The 23,343-nt window shown below is 42.7% G+C and overlaps 1 protein-coding gene across 1 annotated transcript; it reads left to right on the forward strand.

Annotated features, from left to right (window-relative positions):
- Positions 1-741: 741 nt before the first annotated feature.
- PCBD2 (pterin-4 alpha-carbinolamine dehydratase/dimerization cofactor of hepatocyte nuclear factor 1 alpha (TCF1) 2) lies at positions 742-22,015 on the forward strand. Its single transcript, XM_010579196.1, has 4 exons — positions 742-804; positions 2,392-2,523; positions 20,325-20,405; positions 21,907-22,015. Exons 1-4 carry the CDS (start codon positions 742-744, stop codon positions 22,000-22,002), a joined length of 372 nt encoding a protein of 123 aa, XP_010577498.1. The 3' UTR covers positions 22,003-22,015.
- The last annotated feature ends 1,328 nt before the right edge of the window (positions 22,016-23,343 follow it).

Raw genomic sequence — 23,343 nt, forward strand, 5'->3', positions numbered from 1 at the left:
CGGCCGGCCGGCCTGGGGGGACCGAGGGGGGCCGGGCCGGGCCGGGCCGGGCTGGGCTGGAGCGGAGGGCTGAGGGGGGACGACACAGGCCCCGGCCCCGGGTGCTCGGGGCGCAGCCACCCGTCCCTTCTCCCCCGCTTCCCACAGCCATCACCCCCCCCAGTCACTGGGTTTTGGTGTTGGGTTTTTTTTCCACGTGAAGCTAGCACCTAATTGCACCCCCAGTCCTCAAGCGTGAAGTATTTTTGTACTAATTTCTCGGTGTAATCAAGGACTCTCTTCCCCCTGAGCTGCTTCCAAACGAACGTTCTCGATTACCTCGGTTAAACCCATCAGGTGCGGCGAGTCGATATTTGCGTGTTTCTGCCTTCGTGGGGGGGTTTCTGCGCCGTGCCCCGTGGCGTGGTGCTGTGGCACGAACGGCATCTCCCACCTTCTTTTTTTTCCTTTTGCAAGCAAGTTTCTGCTGCTTTCTGCTACGTTTCCAAATAGAGCTGTGACGTGTTGGAGGGGCTAACTCGGGACCTGGCCTTCCAACCTGTTCCTAAGTAAAATGCTGTGAGCGGTGTGCTCCGGGGCCTGCATCAAACTCGATCTCCATATTTCTGTTAAAAACTGTATGATCTAATTTCAAGCCACAGCATTGTCTCGTCAACGCCTGCCTGTCCAGGTGAGGCCTCAGGAAGGTAACTGCGACATCCCTAAAACTAACAGAGAACATCTCTGCTGCCAGCAAGAGGAATGGACTTTGTACTGCCTCCTGGTCGCAGTCCTGGACTTTGCTATCTCAAAAACCCCACCCCTGTGAGTTTTCGTAAAAAAAGCCTACTAATTTCATCCCGTGCCGGATAAAATGATACATTTCAAGACAGCCGTTAGCTTTGGCAACTTTTATATGTGCTTGGAAAAAGAAGAATGTAAGAAATTCATGCCTGCAACTTCGGTGATAGCAACAACAAATCTGATGTTTGTATTCTTGCAAGGTCAAAGTTGTATTTGAAGCATGAAGAGCCTAAATTAGTTCAGTTTGGGACCTGTAAAACTCATCTCTTGGACTGGATGTATCCTGCTGAACACAAGCGGTGGCAGTGATGCTCTTAGATTGATTTATGCAGTTTGGGGGGTTTTGTCCCTTATTGGTGAAAATGTTGCTCCTGCATCTTAAAGCCTTGCTCGGGTCGCATTAATTGCATTAAGTCCTGCTCTTCTCGGGCTCACAGCCCCATCTGGTGGCACTGGGGCTCTGGCCTGTCTCTGTAACAGGGCTGCCAGTGCAGACTGGCAAATCAAAGGCAAAAACCACCCTGAGCTGCTGAGCTGGTGGTGGGTGCTCACAGACCTCCCACACCTTAGTGAAGCTCTGGAGCAAAATTGCTCAGCCCTTTTCTGGAATTTCTCACAAAGCTGTGCCAGCTGCTAGCATAAAGACTAAAGCCATCTGAATTTTGCTCTACTGGGGAGAAAGGTTCTTCCCATTAAAGCATTGCGTTTGTAATCGGAGTTTGAGACCCATCTGTTAGAATATATCGCTGAAGTAATCACTCGTGCTCTTAGTCTCTGCTTTTAGGAAAAATATCAAACCTCTTCCAAACGCCCCATAGAACTTTCCTCTGGGTCTGGCTCTGGCCCCGTGCGCGGTTCAGGCGCTGATTCAGATTTTTAAGCAGATAGTGTAATCTGTTATGTCTGTGCTCCCAGTGGCTTCAGAAGGACTCCTTTTGCTTCAAATAAGACATATTTAAACATAGGTGCTTTGCAGAATCTAGTGCTTATACCAGTAACTTGTAACTTCTCATAACTGTGTCTGTATTGTCAATTTTAGTTAAAAAGCTCTTTGTTGCTTGTAGAACTCCCAAGTGTGTGCTATCTTTAAATCAATTCCTGCTTTCTTAGGAACAGGAACATACAAGTTGTGGAGAATACAATTTCCTATTTTGCTTCTGTCTTTTGAAATAGATATTCCCCAGTATCCCTTTTAGCCTTATAATTGTACATTTAGCATATAAAGTAAATAATCCTTTATTTATATGACAGAGTGGGATACTTGAAAATTAGGTCAAGTGTTACAGCATCTGGATAATTCAGATGAAAAGGGATGGGTATCAGCAGGTATGCTGATGTCTGTATTCATTCCTGTGAAAGAGCCTGTTGCTTTTCACTAGTGTTTACAAAAGCGTTTAGCTGAACTTAATTGACCAAACAGAAATGGTGTTTCTTGGCTGTTCTAAGTTAAACTGGTCTATGAAATTATAAACAGTAAGAAACTGTACAGTGAATTTTCCACCTCCTTACCTTTCTGCAATACATAACCACAATTTCGTCGTGTGGTTTTCTTATTGTTGTACAAAAGAGAACCTCAGCCTCATTCATGTCATTTTTTTTCCTCAATAGTCTTCGCAGTCTCGCTGGTTGACGGCAGAGGAGAGGAACCAAGTTTTACTTGATCTCAAAGCTTCAGGCTGGTCTGAGTTAGGTGAAAGAGATGCCATCTACAAGGAGTTCAATTTCAAAAATTTTAATCAGGTAATTATTGTTATATACCACTTTTAATATAAAGGAAATGTAACTGCTTTAATTTCCATACGGTCCTGATGGGAAAATATTTCTCTTCAGAAAGTTGGGAGTATCCTTGTGGGGCCAAACGCTCTTGGGTTTGCCTCGACGGATTGCTCTCTGATGCTGATCTCATTAGGTGGAGTAAATTAATTCTGTTTTGTAGTTGTTAAGTAAATTTGTTCTAATATTACAATTTCTTGATTATAATATTAGGGTCAAGCTCAGGGTTGGTACTGTGGGATTAGACAAATAAGACCTGATCCTGATTTTTTTTTTTTTTTTCATTACTAGCACTTGTAAATGAATTCTGGAAGTATGTAACCGGTGGACAGTAGGGTTAATTTTTGCCAGGGAAAAACTTAGAAAAATCACAGTGAGCTAGATAAACAACAGTTTGTAACACTGGCTCTTTTTTTGCTGTTTGAGACAGTAGTTGTCATGGTAAGGAAAGCCCAGGCAGTAGAGGGAAGGTGGGTGAGGTGGACGAAAGCAAGAGAGAAAACAACTGCAGAAAAATCCAGCTCAGGAGCACGACAGTGCTGGTCCAGGAAGCACGTCTGGAGCCCCGAGTACTTTTCCTGGATTGCACTTCAAACCCGAACGTTAATACAGAACAAATAGAACTGTATCAGATAATTCAGAGGGCAACGAAGGAGGGAAGCCCATGAGAGGGGGCTCACATGAAACCTTGCTGAGATGTGCAGGCAGCTCAGAGCTGGAGCAACCAGGAGAGACCAGCACGTTTGACACTGATGGGGTAGAAGTAACCCTTGGAAGAGTTGAGATTTTCAGCCTTTGTGTTTCCAGTATTCATGAAACGGCATCTCTGCCAGGGCATGGTCAAAGTCTTTGTTGGTTCAGTACAACTAGAAATGACTTTTTTTTTCCCCCAAAGTTAATTTAAAAGTGGTTTTGCACACTGTAAATAAATAAGTCAGTTTGATCAGATTGACTTAGGCAGTGTGCCAACAGACAGGGTAAGAGACAAATCAGTGTGCTGCGTCAGCAGATACCTAGAAAATCCATTGCTTTGGAAAAAATTTACAAAGTTTTGGGTTTTTTGACTGTGTAGATTTATTTTACAACATAGGTAGATATCCATATGTCTTCTTAATCTGGAGATTGACAAAGTACATACCGGTATAGGAAGTTGAGTATATTTAAATATGCTCGTTAGTAAATGATGAAGTATACATTTATACTTCTAGTACATGTCATCTTAGAAGGGGTACTCAAAAAAAATTGCCACTTGAATTGTTTGGGAGATATCGGTACAGTCTCTTTCATTCTTGGTTGCCCTTCATGGATGTCAGGTAAGGCAGAAACGAGAGCAGAGGCTGGGAATTGGCTTCAAAACTCGACTTTCTGCACCCAGCCAGGAGAACAAGCTGGGCAGGTGGGTCCTCTGTGCAGCTCTGGTTGGATCAAGGTTATATGCGAATATCTGAAGGCAGAATTTCACTGGCTGATTTGTAGGAAGCAGCTGCAGTGTCCCCATTTGCAGTTGTGGAGAGCAGAAGCTGTTTCTGTTATCGTAGTCCGGGAAAGGGCTCAATGTGCAGATCTCGAGGGGTTGTTCAGAGCTGGTATTACAGAGAAAGTATTTCCCTTTTGATAAGTTGAAGCTGAAAGTAAATTAAAATTATGCATGTATCCTTATTGATGCTTATGTTTATAATAACTGTAAGTAAATATTGTGTGTATTACGACCTAGGGAACAAATGACAAAACCGGAGCTTTATATCTGCCTTGTATTTTGCAAGAATTTAGTCCTGCAGTGAAAAAAAATGAACTTGTAGGTACAACTTCTTTCATTTCACGTAATAAACATTCTGTTTATGTTACTTAAAGTGCAAGTATTTAGTAAAAGTCAAAGGACTGAGAAGTATCATTTCCTCGGTGATCTTCCTGCTGCCCTTTTACAGATGGTGTAAAATCAGGTGTGTTAAAAAAAAAACCAACAAAAGAGTAGTTGAGCTGACATGAAAGGTATTTCAGATTTATGTTTTGCAGATGATATTGGTATGATTAATGTATTCATTGCTTTTTTTATTGCTTCTCGCAGATAATGTTCATGATGCATGGAAAATTCTGTGGCTTTAAAATCTATGCCAGGTTTACAAAGTCTCTGTATGTCAACAGATGTTAAGAATATAAACACAACTTTTATAGTAAAGTTGTGCAAATGTGTAGACATGAGCTTGGTTTATGTATATTATTTTCAGCATGAGAATGAAATGAAACTTCTGTGAAACAAGAGTTATTTAGATTCCTGAAGCTTTCAGGCCGAGATTAGCTCAGTTAAAAGTGATCAGCAATGGGCTGCCTTTGTAAGGCTGACAAGCTAATGACACTTCTGGCTTATGGAATTAGTTTGTAACTCAGAACTTGAAAGCGCTGGTGCTGTTTGTTAGTCTGAAAATACATTTTCATGCAATGGGCTTTGGAGGTACAATTCTCTGAAACAAGCTGGCAGCCTGGGGTCCCGGCTGGAAGCCCTTTGTTAGTTATGCTGCTGTGGGTGCCCACCATGGACCAGTCCTGGTGGACTGGACTGGGCAGCATTGGTGCTGGGTGGTGGGTGGTTGCTGCTCTGTGTTCCCATTGCCTTTAGTGTGAGATAGGCTCTCGGTGGCTGGGTGTTCTGAGTCTTGTATAAAATATAAAATACACCAATGGTGGAGGAAAAAATGCAAACACAACTCAACCGTAAAGGAGAGCACCTTGTCTAGAAGAGCTGTGCTGATCACTCCGATGCATCCATTCCTCCTTATGCCTTGCAACTGCCGCATGTTATCACTGCTGTTGAAGAGCAGGTAGGCAGCGATGAGTTAAAATCGGAGTCTTTTACCTCCAGGACCCTCACTTGGGTGCGCTCGCTCAGCAGCCCCCTGGTTGAGTCGCTTTTCCCGAGGAGCGGAAACCTCTGGCTGTGAACAAGGTCATGGAGAGCGGCTGGGCTCGGACCACTCCATGGCAAGTCTCGAGCCCTGCCACGCGTCTGGGTGCTGGTGAGCCTCTGTAAACCTCACAGCCACATCAGGGAGCTTATCTGGGGCCTCATTCCCTGTCTGCAGGGAAGAGAAAATCAGCTAGTGAGGCTTTCAGGCCACTGTGTGCTATCAAGAAGGCACACTGTTGTCTGTTCATGTCTTTGGGCTACTGAAACAAAATGTTTCTCTTCTAGCCGTGGAGTAAGCCCTCTGCTTCCAGTCTGCCCCAGCAAAATTCAGAATTGGGATAGAAAGTTAATTTATGCCTCCAGACCATGCCGGTAACTTCTCCCAATTATCGTTCTGCAAACTTAGAAAAGAAGCTGCAGAAACGTTGGGACTAATGCTAAAAGTTGGTCATCAAGGGAGGGAAGGGTTGCTGAGGACCTCGATGTCCTGGCCTGTATCTCAGGAATTTACTGGGATTTTCTCGGCACTTCAGGTCAGTACACCTTGGGAGGGGTGATCCTGCAAAGGGGACAGACCTGGCTTAAAAATCTGAATTTCCCCCAGATTCGTCTCGAGCCCAGTCCCAGGCTGGGCAGGCGGCTGCGAACGGCTCCGGGTGCGGGGTGCTGAGCGCTCTGTTTGGGTCCCTTACCCAGCTGTCATTTTCACCAAATTTGCAAGAACATCTTAACTCTGAGACTTCCATGTCTCTTGTCAGAGTTGGTTGGATTTGACCAGAGGATTTAAGGGGCAACTGCCTGTGTGATTGCATTTCCTTAGGTAATCACGCAAAGGCAGAGAATGCAGTTAGGAAATTACAAAGGTGGGCGTGTTTGCTGATGGTCAGGTTCAGCATTTACAGCTGCTTTCTTTTATAGGGTAAGTTTTTAATTAAGGTTGTTTTTTAAAAAAAAATGTCGTGTAGGAAGTCTCCATAAGACCTCTAATTTCATTTTGTAAAATGACAGGAAATCAAATGCTCTAAGAGTTTTAAAAGCTATTTTAAATACATTTTGTGTTTTGGGGCTACAGGACACAGGTGAAAGATGAGCCTGAGCGGAGGGGACAGTAAGGAAACGCTTTGGAGGACGGTGTGCAGCGAGAGTAGAAGTACATGGGTTTCGTTGCAGTTGGGGAGTCTTGGTTTTTGAGAACTTAGTTAAAGATGTGCAAAAACTCTAGAACTATTAAATAAATTATTATTCTCACTTTGCATTTCCTTTCCAAATTTGCTAGCTCTCTTGCTTGAAATCCAGGGGAAAAAAAAAAATCAGACCATGTCACAGAAGATGCCTTTTTTTTCCCCTCATTGAAATACTAATTCTTTTCCTTTAGCTGCAGGGAGACATGCTCAGATGTGCTCCTTTGAATTGATCATCCTTGTTGTAATATCACAATTACACATCCAAACGAATTTGGTAGGATACACAATGAATAATCTTCATTTGTTTTGATGGTGGGACTTGGTGCCAATCCCTGTAATGTAATCTGTGTCGATACTTCCTTTTTCTGGTCCCAGCACGTTGCTGTGTCTTCTGCGTTGATCAAAGATTGGAAAATTTGTTTTTATATACGTAGGCAGTCTATTTCATTGCCGCTTTATGTGCTTAATCTTTTGCCTGTTTGGCTGAAATACGTCCACGCCTTTTACGTATTGAAAACATAATATCCTTTAACCTACAATCTGCAGAGTTAAAATGAATTTTACGTTAAATATTCGATTGTGGACCACATCTCCAGCTTTTTATATGCCACAGCGGTCTTGTGGTTTTTTTCTTCTCCATTGTCTGATAGTGAGGTCATTTTCAGTCCTCTGAGAAATTTTATTCCCAGCCAGATGCGGGCCATATATTAAAAGTAGCACCTGTGGCTAATATCACAGCAGCTTACCATAAATTTACATGGTAACTAGGATTATATCTGTCAAGACTGTTAAAAAATGTCTAGATTTAATTTGATTTCCAGTATTGAAGGAGCTCTCCAACATTTTGCTTCATAACTATATTTTAAAACTTAAAATCACTCCATTGTTAAGTTTTATAGCACTCCCAGTGCCCATTAAGTTGATTTGTTAAATGGGGGTCAGAATAAAGCAAGTTGGCTACAGGAGGATCGGAAACCAACCCATTTGTGACAAATTTAGTCCTCGCGTGTGAATCTTCTCAGAGCCCGGGGACTGATTGGATTCAGGTGCAGCTTATGTCAGTTGTGTTTAACCTCAAAGCCTGAGCAGCCTCAGCCTCTGACTGTCACTTGTGCTAATCAAGAGACGAACCTGTTTTCATTCATTTGGGGGGGAATTGCTATTTTCAATGTAGGATCGGTCTGCTTGCTCCCTCTGCTAGAGTTTTGCACTAGATTGCCTGTCGCATGAAAATAAATTATTTTTTTTATCCGCCTAGGTAGGTGCTGGTTTTCATATAGTCTTTCCAAAACTGCTTCGTTTTCCATTATCCTTTGAGTCCTCTCCCATATGCTATGATTTGTGCACCTGCAAAGTTATGAAAGTATTTCTTTTGGTAGTTATGTTGTTCACTAACTTCCCTGCGTTTATGAATACAATAACCGATTTACAATAAATCAGAATTATTTATGAGTGGATTTACAGAGTTGAGAAAATCTTTGTATCTGAAAATAATGAATTTCTGGCGTATCTGCCTGTTGACATTTTCCTTTATTAGAAACTGATAGTGAAGTTTTCAGGACTGGCAGAGGTTAATCTGCAGGCTGAAACGGAGCGAATGAACTGACTCAAGTGTCTCAGAGCGGGGCACAGTAAAAATATATGATTCCTGGATGGTCACACCTTCCTTGAGTTTATTCTTGTGATCGACCAAGTAAATAACACTCTCGTCTTGAGTCAGCAGGTTGGGGGGGTTAAGGCGCAGCTGTGGGACCTGGACATGGTCCACCTGCCTGCACTGCTGCCTGGCCCTGCCTGTGGAAGGCAGGGAGCTCCAGGTCTGGGTGAAATGAAAGAAGTTCTGGGGAGATGGTTCGTTTGAAAGCTTACGAGTCTCCTTCCCTGGCCTTGGAGGAGGAGATGACACTGGTGCCCTGGTCAGCGTGTCTTGTGTCCAGTGATGCTTCCAGTTAACCGGCAGCCAGTGCTGGGGAATTCTGCAAAGCTAGGATGTCTGTAGTGGTGGAAATATGTAATTGGGTTGCGTCTAGGCAGAAATTAAATCCTCAGTGCTGGGAGTTGGGAAATAAAGGATTTATTTTCGTCTCATGGCCATCATGGTTGGCAGGGTACAAAACCATATGTAAAGTCAGCCTGTAGTCCAGAATATTTTGAGACGAGTGTTTTGCACTTGGCAACACTTTTCTGTTTTAAATAGAGTTGCCTTAGCGCATCAGCAGCCTCTTACGTCTTTTAAAGCCCTTCACAATTAGCCTTTCCTTATATGTGTGGGAACTGTCATTTTGTCCTTCGGTCCCTTCATTAAAACTTCACGGTTGTAACGCACATGAGAAATTCATGCCTGATGAAAGTCAGGCAGGGGATGAGCAGGGATTGCTCCTCTTCATACTGCGGGGTATCTCGTCTCCTCTTTGGCCAGGGTCGGTGTGTACAGATCCCATTGCCCTCGCGTCCCATCTGCTTGTGGCAAGTCACAGTACCCTGTCACTGTTATAACATCATCGTGGCCGTACCACCAGTATCGGGCTGCCAGGATTATTTAAAATGTCATGACATGAATCATATTTAAGTAAAATTAATCCTGTTTAAGTTGAAGACTCAGAGTGGGCGTGTGTCCTTCATCTCCTCCATCGTGCAAGATGTTCCATCCCAGGTGTTGTACAAGTTGCATCAGTTTAATTTGTCTTGTGACTTAACTGTAATTAGGGATGCTCATTTTCTTGATGAGCTAAGTCATATTTCTCCCTAGAATAAACCATTATTTTATTGTTTATAATTATTGGGGGCGGTGGCATTTCTAATTGATGAGTTTTCGCCACCGAGTAGACCTGTTGTATCTCCATTTAAGCAGGCCACTGCTTAAATCTGCCCGGCTGACCTTTGGGCTGCTCTCCAGTTGGCTCTAATACAAATGCTTTCCTTAAAAGATGGATTTATTATCACTCAAGTAAAAATTATTACAGCATTTGCCTTATGCTTGTTTCATGCATTGATCTGAAAGTGCAAAAGAAATTATTTGTCAAAATGCCTTTTGGATTTCACAAGCTGTCTTGTAGATTTGGAGTAGAAGAAATGTTTCTCTTTCAGCTGTGGCTTTTTTTTGTGTTTTTCAGCTGCACAAATTGATTGTTCACTCTGTTTGAATTAAACAGAACAAACGTTATATCAGCCGTGCGGGCAGGGCTGCCGTACATTCGTACCGAAAGAGAGCAAATGTGAGCAGGCCAGCTTGATTTTAACTACAGTTTGGGCTTTTTCCTTGTTAGAACACCCCTGGAAAATGAATGGAAAATTCAGTGGTTTTGAATTCAGTTGGACACCTTCATTTGGGAAAATGCAGTTAAGACTGATGCTGCCTTTTCTGAAGAAGGTGGTCACTCAGAATAATTTCTTTACCTTTTCAGTTAAGGAAACCTGGTGTCTTGCAACTCTCTATGCATTAAAACTTATTTTTATTGGGGTGCTGGAAAGATGCTGATTAAATGCAAAGAACACATCTTTCTGTCTTCGTTGTTTAACCTTTTGCATCCCCTTGCTTTTGGAATAATGCCCAACTGCATTTTCAAACCATAAATTGCCTTTTACACCAGCAGCTCTCACTTTCTCATACTCCCATGAAGGAGAGACGCTCTGGGATATTATTCTCTGCAGTTGCAATTAAAAGTGGACTCTGGCTGGCAGAATAAACTAAAATAAAACTACAACGCCCCTATTTAAAAATTAACCATTACTCACCAAAAGCACATCAAACCCACTTAGCGGACATCCGTTAATCCCGCGGTGAGCTGTTTCAGGCTTTAATGCACACTGTTTTACACGTTAAGGGTTTTGAAGTCGCGGGCCAGCGCTGACCTTTCGCATCTGCTCCTCTCGCAGTAGGAATCTCCGCTCGCCGCTCCCCGTCAGGGCGGATTAACGTGACAAAGTGCAGCGCTTCTGCTGGCTGCAATTTCGGGTTTTGATCAGAATTATTTCTTTCACAAACAATCACGTTTGGCTAAAACGTTACATCTGCTCTGAAAAGCCACTGGCAGGGCCGCAGTTTATCAGGGTGAGGGGAGTGTAATTTTTTTTTATTCCTCTTTTATAAAGCTGAAAGGCCACTTCACATAGGTTTTTGGGGGGAGAGCTTCCCTTCTTCCCCCTCCCCTTGCCCTTTTCTTCCTTTAATTTTGTTGGGCTGAGATGAAAAGTTGCTTTGGACAAACATAAAGCTGGCTGTGATGTCTTGGGGGGGTTTGGTGGGGAATGCGCTGATGAGTGGGGAGCCCCATGCTGAGTCAGCACCACACCTTTGGGTTTATTTATTGCTAAGGGTGCTTTGTAGGAAGGGTTTTTTTATTCCTAGGATCAGAGGGGAAAGTCCTGATTTCATGATCTAGTGTGATTTTTCTCATGCTGTCATGAGAATAACAGTAGGCAGTTAAATACATGTCTATGTATGACCAAGGTGTCCCTGGTTGGGAGAATCTTTATTCCATGATACAGTGGGTGGGTGCTTGTACCAAGCAAAAATACAAAAACCCATGGAACCTCTCAAAATATTGCACATTGGATGTACTCTGCCACTTCCAGCCATGTGCTTGGAGCACATGGAGGGGTCTGAAGACAGTTGAAAATGTTAAGTGTAGGTTGTCTATCTAAATTGTTGGCAGTTAAGTGAGCCTCATTCTTAATAATGTAACTTAACGTAGCTCCCTTTATCCATTTCTCCGTGACCTGCTCCAGCCATTCTTCCAAATACCAGAGGCTGGAGGTGAAGCACAGGTCTGGGTGACCTACAGATCACGTAGGGAGCAGTGGGCATGGCAAACCAGGCAAGGTACCCATCTGCTCAGAGGTTGAAGGATGCCCTGAAGAGAAACATGTTGTCTGGGAAGATGCTTGCTCTCTCCTACTCTTTTTTTTTTTCAAAGGATCTATCACTTCTAGACTTGAAGTGTCTGTCTCTGCAAAATAATATTTGAATTTTATAGTGCAGTGTGAATTGGAAGCCTGCCAGTGCTGGCCTGGGTCAGTCTCCTGCTGAGTTCACTGCCCCCATGTATCATCTACTCTCTTCCACTATAAGAAACATCCAAACATGAAGACCCATCCAGCAGCTCGGTTGAGTGAAATGATTCTCTGGCTGGATCTGCAGTAGATGTTCCTTAGTTTGCTTTATTTCACAGCTTTAGGTCTTCTTAGATTCTGGCTTGTCCAAGAGGGTGATTGGAAGACCTCTCCAAATTCCTCGCACCTCCATCGTGATTTCTCTGTCACATGTTTGAATTGTTGACCTTGTCTTTAAAAAAACCAAACCAAAACAAAAAAGCTGACAGTGTAGCAGGTAGGAGGATAGTGGAAGATGAAATGGTCATGAGACCAGCCACTTCTTCTCTTAATCCATCATAAAGCAATGCCTTTCTTATCACTCCTTGATGTTTTCTTAGGATCATAAATGGCAGAGATTTAGAGGATTATCAGAGGCAGGATAGGATTGCCTGTGGATACTCAGCAGAGAAGATCTTGGATATTAAGCTGGTAGTATGTGTAATCTTGGCCAAAAGACCAAGGAGAATTTTGTCTGAGCACTCCCAATGTTATCAACAGCATGTATGGCACATGAACTTAATTTTCATGTCTACAGAATGAAATCATTCCTTCGCATATGAGTAAAAAGAAACACTGGGGAGAATTCTAGCATTTTGTTCTGCTATAGCCAGATCTGTTCCATCCAAAACGTGGTGCGATGGGATAATGAACATCTCTGTTCTTCTACACCGTACCTGAGCTCTAGAAAAGTCAGAGGATTTGAGCACCTTTTTTGAAGTGGAGCATTCACTGAAATTAATTCTTATTTAGTCTGTTTTACAATAGCTTCATGGCGTGGGCTGGCACCATGCGATCGAGGACAGTTCATTGCCTGAGCGGCAGCATCCTCCTGCAGCACGAAGCGCGTCGGTGAGCAGAGCGCCTTAGCAGAGGGTTCAGGTGCCTGGGTTCAAAAGGTTGGAACTGGGGACTCACTGCACCTTGTTACTAGTTTATTTTTATAGTGGTTTGTGTGATGGCTTTATTACAGTACAGCCAGGGGTTTGATTTGCTGGGCCAAACATTTACTTTAACAAGTAAAATTATCATTGTTCCTTCAGTTGCGCAGCCAAGAGAGTTTATTATTTTAAGTGACTGATTGCTTTAGCAGGTGCTCAGTTAATGGGGGCTTCGCTGTATTATTTAATGTTTTTAGGTAGGGTGCAAAATGCTCATTTTAAAAAGTCATGTTTCTTGAAATAGCTATTTTATTTGGCGTAAACCTCCTAAGTGCAACCTTTATGTTCCATTTTTGTGCTTTTCCACAAAGCACACAAAAATGGCTTGGGAGGTGGAGAGCCACATTTAGCTGACTACATGGCTGGAGGATTTCTTCCATGTTCCAGTTCAGTCCTGAAACCTGGGATTATTTTCCTTCTTTTTCTCAAAAATCTAATTTAGACATCTACATTTTTAAATAATAAAATGATATTTATGACTCTATGTGCTAAGAAACTGGAACTGGGGAAAAAAAAAGAAAAAAAACCCCACATTTATTTTGAATATTTCTATATGAAGTGATATATCACAAATACCATGCAACCTTGTTCCAGGTTTGGTTGGGATTTAGGATGTCTGCTTATTTTTCAGTAGTCTTTATGGGCAACTGCAATTATTTTTATCTAACTATAAGCAAATGAATGTATTTTGTAATATGGTTGTGTTGACCCAGTGGAGTCTAGGCTTGAAACTTTTATCACTCCCAGAAAGAAATTTTTATGCTGCCTTAAGATATCTCCATGTTCTCTCACTTCTACTGCATCAAGTCTATAAATCTTTTTGGTGGAATAGGTGATTAATTTTGGTGTGAAGTCTGTTCATTGAATCACCGAGAATATTATCTGCTTTCTGTTCATGAAATCCAGGTGCAATCACTTACTGTAATAAAAATGAGAATAGGAAAAACGATCCTCAGCACCGAGGCTGCTGGAAAAGTCAAGATGTGGTAAGGAAGAAGGTAATAGATGTAACATTTTGTATCATATTATCACCAATAAGAGAAAAACAGGTCTAAATTCAGCAGTTATGAAAACCCTGATATAAACAGGCTTAGAAAAGATGAAGTTGAGGTTTGTCGTGCAGATTGCACGCGAGGGTATTTCCACACTTAGCAAGCACGAGGGAAAGAGGAAAGCAAAGCAAGGAGAAGGCTTTAAGAGCAGGTCAGCGCTCTCTACCTTCCTCTTAGTCCCTTTTCTTGCATTGATCGTGTCCCTTGGCCTTAGCAGAAAATTTGTATTTATTTTTTGGACCAGTTGAATCTCAGATGAGGCAAATTACGCTTGCACCTGCTTTCTGACAAAGTGATGTCATAGCTTAGGTCACTGCTGAGCTTGGAAGATGAAGCTTTTGACTCAGACCTCTTTTGGAGAGCTGCATCTCGAGCATCATCAGGACCGTGTCGCGTCTAGTGCTGCACCTGGTCTAGATTGTGCCGAGCGAGCGTAAACTTCCCTCCGCCGCGAGCAGCTTGGGCTTTTCCTGGGACAGCATTCCTGAAATTGCCTTCTGTCATCTCCTGCGGCTCTTGACATTGTACCGGTACCTGTGTGAGAAACGTCCCCGCTGAGGAAAGGCCATGCCTCCGAGCTCCGCTTCTCTTTGCTTCCATTTACTCTTCATGTTCTTCAAATGGGTAAATCATATGACAATAAACAGAAATACCCTCAATGAAGAGAGAAGGGGAAACTGTTGTTTATCTGGTCAGGTGGTTTAGATTAGCAGTGATGCTGGTCTGTATTATGTTACTTTAAATCATAGTGTCCCAACAGGACATAAATTATGAAGATTGTTACAGTATGTTTCATCCAATGTAAGATCAACAAATTGGAATAATTTTTTTAATAGGAAAATCAGTGCTTTGGCAGGGTTATTGTTGAAGAATTTAATTTAACTTGAGCTTTGCTTGCATTATTTCTTAATATATAAAAACTATTTGCATAATGTATGAAGTATAAACATTTTTAGAATCAAAGGCAAGAATGTCTTTTCCAAGATTACATAGAGTGGCAAACTACTTAGAATAGATCAGTGTTTGTGCTTTTGCTGTCAAAAATGTTTGATATAGAGCTGGCGAGCTAGTTTCTTCACCGACATAATTGTAAACAAGTGTTGGGAGACAGAAACAGCGTGCTTTGTAGAACGTGGTGTAAAGGTTTTCACATACGCCGCTGCAGATCTAACATGGAGTGCAGTGTTTACAGCTACAACATGAATATAAATAGGTAACTTTTTTTAGAGCACAAAGCAGCATTTCACTTTTGTATAAATGATGTGTGCAGATAAGTATGGGGGATGCGAGCAGTTGGCTCTGGATTTTAAAAGAATATTGTAAACGCAGAAAAGCATACACAATTAAGTTGGAAATAGTAGTTGTGGGTTTTTTTACAGTTTCACATTTTGTTACGAAGACAGAAATGGCACCTCAGTACATGCCGGTATGTCTGTAGTATTCTTCCATCCTTTCCCTTTATTAGTGTCCTTCAGAGTTAGGGGTACTGTTTTCCCCAGTCCCAAGCAATGCTTGGGGAATGGGAAGGTTGGCTGCATTGACAATACTTTGCTGCTCAAGCTATTAAAGAGGAGAAAAACAAATCTCTAGCAGTGGTTTGTAAGGTGTTATTCACTTTCAGACCCTCCTGGCTGCCCATGCCTGGATGGGGTGGAATGGAGGGAGTAGGGAAACACCGGCACGTCTGTGACTTGCACTCTCACCGGAGGGATGGGGATGTAAATAACCTGAGTTTAGCTCTTTTTTGGGGCATGATTTAGTTGCATTCTTAAGGACTGCCCTGCTGTTCTTGGAATGATATTAAAAAGGGGGAAGAGCAATGGGAAGGTGTTCCCCTGATTTATGTCATGGATGAATCCAGACAGGGTGAAAAGAAAAAGAAGAGGAAAATATCTTACTGCCACATGGGTCCAGTGTCCCTGGGGATGGTTCAGGCAGGCTGATGATGCCACCAGGGAAGAATCCCAAAATGGGCACATGGTTTTGAGAGTGAATACATGTCCTCTTGTGCTGCAATTTCCTTCCTAAATGCTAGCTGGATTCCTCCTTTTTTGTGTTTTAACCATGTTGTCACTTTCAGATGAAGAGTGCGGCCTTGTAAGATGATTTTTGCTTATTCGTAAGGTAAAAGTCTTTCTTAATGGAGTAAATAGAATTAAAATAAAACAAACGCTGCATTTTTCTTAAGAGCACAACAGAAAATGTCATGAGATTAAGTTAAACCCTTGTGACTAGCTAAACATAACTTACAAGAGCTCGACATTAAAGAGCTTTTTCCATTTATCTGCTGGCCTGTAGCTCGCTGTTAGGTAGTAACGTCAGCTGGATATGTGAAAGCTCCTGCAGTTTGGAAGTGAACCTTAATGATTGGAGTTTATTGTTGTTAGAAGTGTCAAACTGCAAAGGAGAACACGTGCTGTATACTGGGTATTTTTCACTCGGGTGAATGGAAAGCAAATGTGTGAGGCTTAGTCATCTCTTGCCTTGTATGACAATGTCACTATAACTTGTTTTATTTATTCATTTCCCACTGATAAATGGTACAGATGCAGCCCGGGTGGGTGGGGAAGGGAAGACAGGTAGCCCTCGCACCGCAGAAGGTCAAGGTTAATGCTACCTCCAGCATTATAATGACAGATGGGAGGCAGAAACCTTAATGTACTTGTGATTAGCATATGGTTTCCTTGGCTGAGTGTCCGGAGGATTTAAGAAGCCCGGGTACGCTCTTCATAGTGTACGCATTTTAAAACAAACAAATAAAAAGTGTGTATGGTTATATTGTTGAGCCTTTCAGCTGTTTTTCTTGAATATCTCCACTTTTGAGTCAAGTACTGTCAGCTGCTTTGTTCTGGAGATGCACTGGGGTAATCCATCACTGGGGACTCGCGGGTGGGTGATGTATTAGCACGACATATCGACCTGTGTTCCTTTGATGTATAACTCATCAAGATAATGTTGGCAAGCATTCTACAAAAGCAGCATGTTTAAAAAGTATTAAGATGAATTGATTCCTTGCTTAAGAAGTGTGAAAGGAAGAATAATAGCAGATTAGCTCCGGGATCCTGTGGTTCTCCCGGAGCCGTGCAGCGTTGTGTGGTGCAGAGGGGTGGATGGAATTTCATCTTTCCTCCCACTTCTGACAGCAAAGTGTCTGGCCCTGGTTTTCCCATTCTCAGGCAACAAAAGTCACATTAAGTCTTATTTTGTGATAGCATATGTTGTCACTTTCAAAAGCAATTTGGCCAGTCCCAAGGCATTATGTGATAGCTGAATTTTTTAAAGTTTTGTGGTTTGTTTTTTTTTACTTTATTAGGTTAACTTGTTCTTCTAAGAGTAGCCCTGATTTTTATCTCATGGAGACGTACTATGGCTGCTAGTATTTAAAAAACGTTTTAGAAGTGATGTTACAACTGAAACGCCATGAGTTTTTAGTTCCTTCTTTCGTGATCTTAAAAGACAGGGAGGGAAGAGACGTACTGGCACACCCAAGGCATCTCCTTGTCTCTGCAGGATTGCTTCACTCATTACTTCTTCTGTTGCTCTTTGTGGTTTGTTACAGGAACTCTGCAGTCTGCCATCACTTGGGTGACACGATGTACTTATTTGAGTAACCTGTATGTTTGGATGTTATTTTAGCCCAAATGTCCTAAAAGGATTAGGTTGAGAATGTCTGCATAATATGCCCGTCACTGACATATCAGAATACTTTATAACATTTAATACATCAAAGCCTCTTTTAATAATTCTTTATGGCTTCTAGAAAACACACAAATCCTTTCTTTCTCCTCTCTTTTTATTTTTGAAGGAAAAAATCTGAAAAAGTTCTCATTAGTGGCCAAGGGGCTGCAGATCTCTGTTATTAATATAGTGAAGTCAAGACCGTGTTGGGTCTTAACATCGAGAGTAAAGTACATGTCCCACTTTCATCAAGAAATGTGTGATGGTCTGATAAACTCTGCTCACCAATGCAGTCTTGACAATGATCTTGCACTGCAGACTGCATAATAATTTTCATTATTTTTAATTAAAGTTGAAGAAATGCAGACTCCTGCTCAAATTAAGGTTGGTTGTGTTGCCGGAATGTGGTAATTACTTTAATTGATCACAAGATAGTTTCCTTGATCACCAATTAGACCAAATTACCGATCAAGTTTCAAGACGTGAAGAAATGTCCAAACTGATTTTATGTAATAGTGTTTTCATATCTAATCAAACCTAAATATCTTTTCCTTCCAGAGCCAATTGTATTTTCCCAAAGAAAGGTTACGGCTCTACAAATATAAAGGTGATTCATAAACAATAGCGTTCCAATTCATTTAATTAGCAAAGGAAGTATTTAGGACCTTAATGGAGATTGCGTTGGTGAAATTGCTCGGTAGAACCGTAGCTCATTTTCTTAGTGGGAGATGCTTTTTGTGTATAACTAAAATAAACTAAAATGCAAGAAGTAAGTTGCTTTGGATAACGTGCAATGAAGGAGAACGTCTCTGAGCGGAGCAGGGCATGCATGACGGCGGGCATGCCTCGTGGGTGTGCATGCTTCGTCCTGCGCCGTAACAACCGATTGCTCTGGCTGGGACAGTCGTGGTCAGCCGGAGCAACGAGCAGCAGGACCTGTCCTGGGGAGGGTCCTCTGCACCAGAATTAATTCCTTTTCATGACTCGGACAGCCCCAAGTTGAGGTCTCTTCGGGAAGATGAACGGTTCTAAGACCAATGTCGATTTTATCCAGCCGAAGACTTTTTACTGTCTGCAGGGGAAGAGGCAGTGCGTTGGCGTGGTGGTTGACTGATGGGGACAATTTGGTGGTCCAGTGATCGGACAGGATTTGTCATCACAAAGCATGAAGGAAGTCTGCAGAGCAGATTAATGTAGCAGACTCATTTGCTTGTGTAGTTTGCTCTGTCTGCCTTCTGTTGGAGCGATGATTATTGTCACACAGTCAATGAATTGTGTTTGCGTAGTGTAACCTCTGTATATCCATAGGTAGGTGAGTTCCTGGGATGGACAGACAGACACTGGTAGACCATACATGAACCTGGTAGGGCTTTTCATAAATTTAATCTATTTTTTTCCCTTGCTGTTTGTTTCTTCAAAGGCAATCTGGTTGGAGATGCATTGCTGTTTTAAACTTTTGTGGACATTTCTGTGTACAGATTGCTGTGTTGGAAATAGCATTCCTATTAAGCCCATGGACACTTTAAAAAGATTTAAATCAAATATCATTCAGCACTATTAATGCAGAAGTTTTCCAAATCATTGCTAACATCTAATGCACAACTTGCAGCTTTCTGCTTCAAAGTGTGCTGCTGAAACATTTGCAAATTTTTAAAAGTAATTGTTCACTCAAAGTAAAACTAAACCGAGCAAGACCTTCAAGGGAAGTTAGATTTTCCCAAATTTTGGAATGCTCTTGGGTCAAAGAAAAAAGCTTTTTAATTGCTGACAGTTTGGTGATTTCCAAATGACAAACCTCATTGGAATGATTTTCTCTGATTATAACGTTTGCATTCATTTGACTGGCAAAGCAACTAACAAAGTCATACTTCATCCAGGCACCAATTCTTATTTTACCTAAAGGTTTTTGTAATTTGTGAGAGGAAAAAAGACTTGAAACTATTATCAACCATTATATGTTATTCATTGACCACATGTTTGTTTGAAATGGCCGTCGCTTGGTGGAATGCGGGCTATGTACATTCTCTTCCATAAATTAGCACTAAAAAACTACCTAAATCAGGTAGGGTTTTGTTGAGCTTGTTGTATTATAATACGAACCAGACTATAACGTGGATGTTACTTTAGCTTTGCATGTTGTTAATTCAGGTCCTGAACCCCGATGGATGGAGCTCGGTATGAACAAAGCCCGCTGACTTAGAGGCGTCCTGCTCACGCACTGAGGCCCTTCGGGCCCCGCTGCGTAATTGCATTCTTGATTTACATGGACATTCTAATTTTCTTTATAATGCAGTGATTTGCTCCTAAGTATTTTGGCAAGGGCCTGCTATTATTTTCTTCTTGAGCCTGTGATAAAACCTGCATCCTGGGGGAGCGTGCCGTGCAGAATATAGGGGCAGAGGATTGGGAAACCTATTTTAACTCATTTTAAGGGAAAATATTTTCTCATAAAGCAGAGGGGCAAACCCACCTGCCGCCTTTCTCCCCCCAGTAAAATAAATAGCAAAACAGTTACATGACAGGATGTGTTTCTGGAAGCGGTATCAGTAATACTGTGGCATGATGCTTAATTAGAAATGGCACGTTTCTAAGGTGCACTAAGGGATGAGGGGTTTGGGATGGATGTTTCAAATCACTGTTGGATGCCGAAGGTAAAATCATTGCTCTCATGCAATGGCTTTGAATCCTGGAGTAAGTAACATTGAGCAGAGTGATTTACTGGGGTCTGAAGGGGATGATTTCAGTAGCCTCAGGAAATGCCTCGGCGGCATGAGAAGGTGAAACACTCCTTCAACACACACAAACCCGAGGTGCAGCAGTCTGGAGCATCTCTAGGAGTTCTTGAGATTTTGGAGTGAATCTTGCAGATCCACTGCCAGTGCTGGTAGGTGGAGGACTGTTTTCCTCTTTCTCTCCTTAGGCTTTCGGATTTATGACACGTGTTGCTCTACAAGCAGAGAAGATGAATCACCACCCGGAATGGTTTAATGTCTACAGCAAGGTAACGTGTTCATCAGCCCTAGTTACAGTCATGGCACATTAAGGAGACCCAACCACTGGCCCATTCTCTCTGCCTCTTTTTTGTAGCTTATATACAAGGAAGAGGCAGGGGAATGGTAAGAGGTTGTGTCTTCATAATGAGATTTGAGATTCTAAGGACATATTGAGATATTTGTAGTGGTGACATGGCCCCAGGAATCAAGCTCTTTGCAATTGTTTGCTACCAGCTGCATGGTTTGGACCTATCCCTTCACCTCTCTGCCTGACATCTAAAAATAAAATAGAAGCCTTTAAACTCCTGTTTGACCAACCTGAATAAATGACTGTTTTGAAACTACTGAACACTCACCAACTTTCATTCTTTTCTGTGCAACAAGTTGGGAGCCCAGCGGTGTAGGGTAGCAGACCGCCAATGCATAGGTACCTAAATGGGAGCCTGGCAGTCTCAATTTAAGTCTGATTTTTTAAAAATTGTAGGCTCCTATGTCTCGACATAGCAGCTTATAAAATTTGTTTATAATATTACCTAACTGATGGTGGTCTCGTATTTACAAGGGTTACAACCCTTGAATGAAAGGTTCTGTGTGAAGGGGGAAATTATTGCTCTCCCTTTATTTTTATTTTCTAATGCTTCTCATTGCATTGTATCGAGTTGTTTGTTTTAGCATTTGGTGAATATATGGCAATCCTGATAAAAATATACTAAAAGGAGATGTGGACAAGCAGCCTGCAGCTGGGAACCACCACCCCCAGAGCAGGACATCCCCACCTCTCCCCCTAACAGAGGCATCCCAGCACAGGCTCCTCCTCATCAGCGCTTTAGGTCACCCTCTTTAAGGGGACATTAAACGATCACCAAAGTCCTGATCACCTACTCTACATGATTTTCTTGGCTTTCCAGAATATTCCGAATTTATCTTTTTTTTTCCTCTACTCTCTTCCCAAAATCTCAGTCAAAGGCGAGACAAAGTAACGCCCAACTTGTCATCTGGCTTAGTCTAAACAAACCCGTGGAGGCAGCTGCGTCATAGCAAAATGCACCAGTCCGTTTGTTTTTCTTTTTGAAATTAATCTGCAACAAGCTTAACAATTTTTTCACCTTCAGGGTGCTGGTTTTTAACAAAACGCGTGAGCCCCTGACGCGGCTGTTGGCAGCTTGGTCACTGGCTCAGGTTCTTTGTGAAACCGATCCATGGAATTTAAACGTAAAGAATGAGTTATTTAATCAGACACCTCTTCTTGGACGAAACCCAAGAATACAAAACCTGTTTTATTCTGCAAAGGGGCTCACACTGGTTAGACCTCAGGCTCTGTTAAGCCTCCTCACCCACAACATCTTCTGCTTCACATGGGCAATGAGTGTCCAGCTCGCTGCTTGCCAGGAGCATCATATAAAACCAGTTCACTACAAGGGCACGCAGTGTTCCTGATGAATTGCTGCTCAGCCTACATGGCAGAGATCAAAATGGCTTTGTAACCCCCTTTCTTTTCCTTCTTGACAGGTTCAGATAACTCTGATTTCCCACGACTGTGGTGGACTGACTAAGAGAGATGTGAAGCTGGCTCAGTTTATTGACAAAGCTGCTGCCTCAGTGTAACCAATATGTAAAATGCTTTAATACAGTGTCCACTAATATTTTGTAGTTTAATGTTATCCCTCATTCCTTGTAACCCTGATTTCACAAAACCCCTGAGACAAGATATAGCGTAAAAAGAGTGACTTAGCTTTGTTGGCCTTTAAGACCTTAGTCTTGAGACCCCTCTGGATGCCTGTGCTTGTCCTTTGCCATCGCTGTCTCTGCGTGAGGATGTAGCAGATAAACCAGCAACAAATAAGTTTTGAACAACGCTCTTCTAGAAACTAAAACAAGCTGGAATGAAAGCTGCAGCCCAGCCGCACATGTCGGTGTTCCCCAAGCCCACGGGAGCTGAGGCTGGTGGCAGCTCCCATGGGAGCCTGCCCCGTGCTGGGCCGCTTCCCTCCTATAGATTTGTACATCTGTACTCCTCTGCACTTCAAACAGCATTAAGAACAGCCAGGCTGGGTCGGTCCCCTCTGGCTTGGTGCCTGCATCTCGGCCAGTGACCAGTGGCAAGTGCAAGAAACGCTGGTGGGAGCAGCGCAAGCTGCTGTTGATGTTTCCTTGGGAGTTGCAGCTCAATTAGCAGTTACAGCTTTGCATTTCAGTGATTGTTCTGTGCTTGTCCAGTGGCTCGTTGAACCCATCTGCCCTTTTGGCACCCACAACCTAGCAGCTCTATCCAGCAAAAGTGTTGCTGCGTGCTTGAGAATGGTTCCCCATCTGAGATGCAGGACTGGATCCTGCAGTTGCTGAAAACTTCAGCTCTGGTCCAGCAAATAAAAAGAAAACCAGTGAGCTCCCAGCACTCGCATCATTAAACAAAGCATGTGCTTAAGTGCTTGGCTGGGCTGGGTCAGTGCTCAGCACCTTGCAGGATTGAGCCATTATTTGTGTTGTAACGCTCCCGTACCTGCTGGATTGTGGGGGGTAGCTTGGCCGGGCGCCCAAAGCACCGGCCAGAGCTGCCGGCGGTGAAGGAAGCGGCATTAGCAGGATTCTTGCTAAGCTGGGCTCGGCTGAAGCTATGCTCACCTTTTTTTTTCTGTAGCTACAATTACTCATTGCAAACATTGTTCCAAGAGCTGCAGATCCCACTGACGAGGTTTGAAATAATTTCTTCCGTGGTTTCAAAGTCTTTGTTTTTATCCTGTGATCCTCACCGAGACAGATTTCCACTGCCGACAGGGAGATTTCAACCTGCTTAAGGCTTGCAGGAGGGCCTCTCGCTCTGCAATCCCGCTGCCGAGTGTCCCCAACGTGCACCGTCATGCCCTGCAAGCAGCTCTGGGTGCGGAGATTGACACCTCCGAAATGCCTGAGTGCATTGCTCGAATGACACCGGCGGCATAGCTACCA

This window comes from Haliaeetus leucocephalus, unplaced genomic scaffold (genome assembly GCF_000737465.1).
Source record: "Haliaeetus leucocephalus isolate CR32 unplaced genomic scaffold, Haliaeetus_leucocephalus-4.0 Scaffold656, whole genome shotgun sequence".
Classification (NCBI taxonomy): Eukaryota; Metazoa; Chordata; class Aves; order Accipitriformes; family Accipitridae; genus Haliaeetus; species Haliaeetus leucocephalus.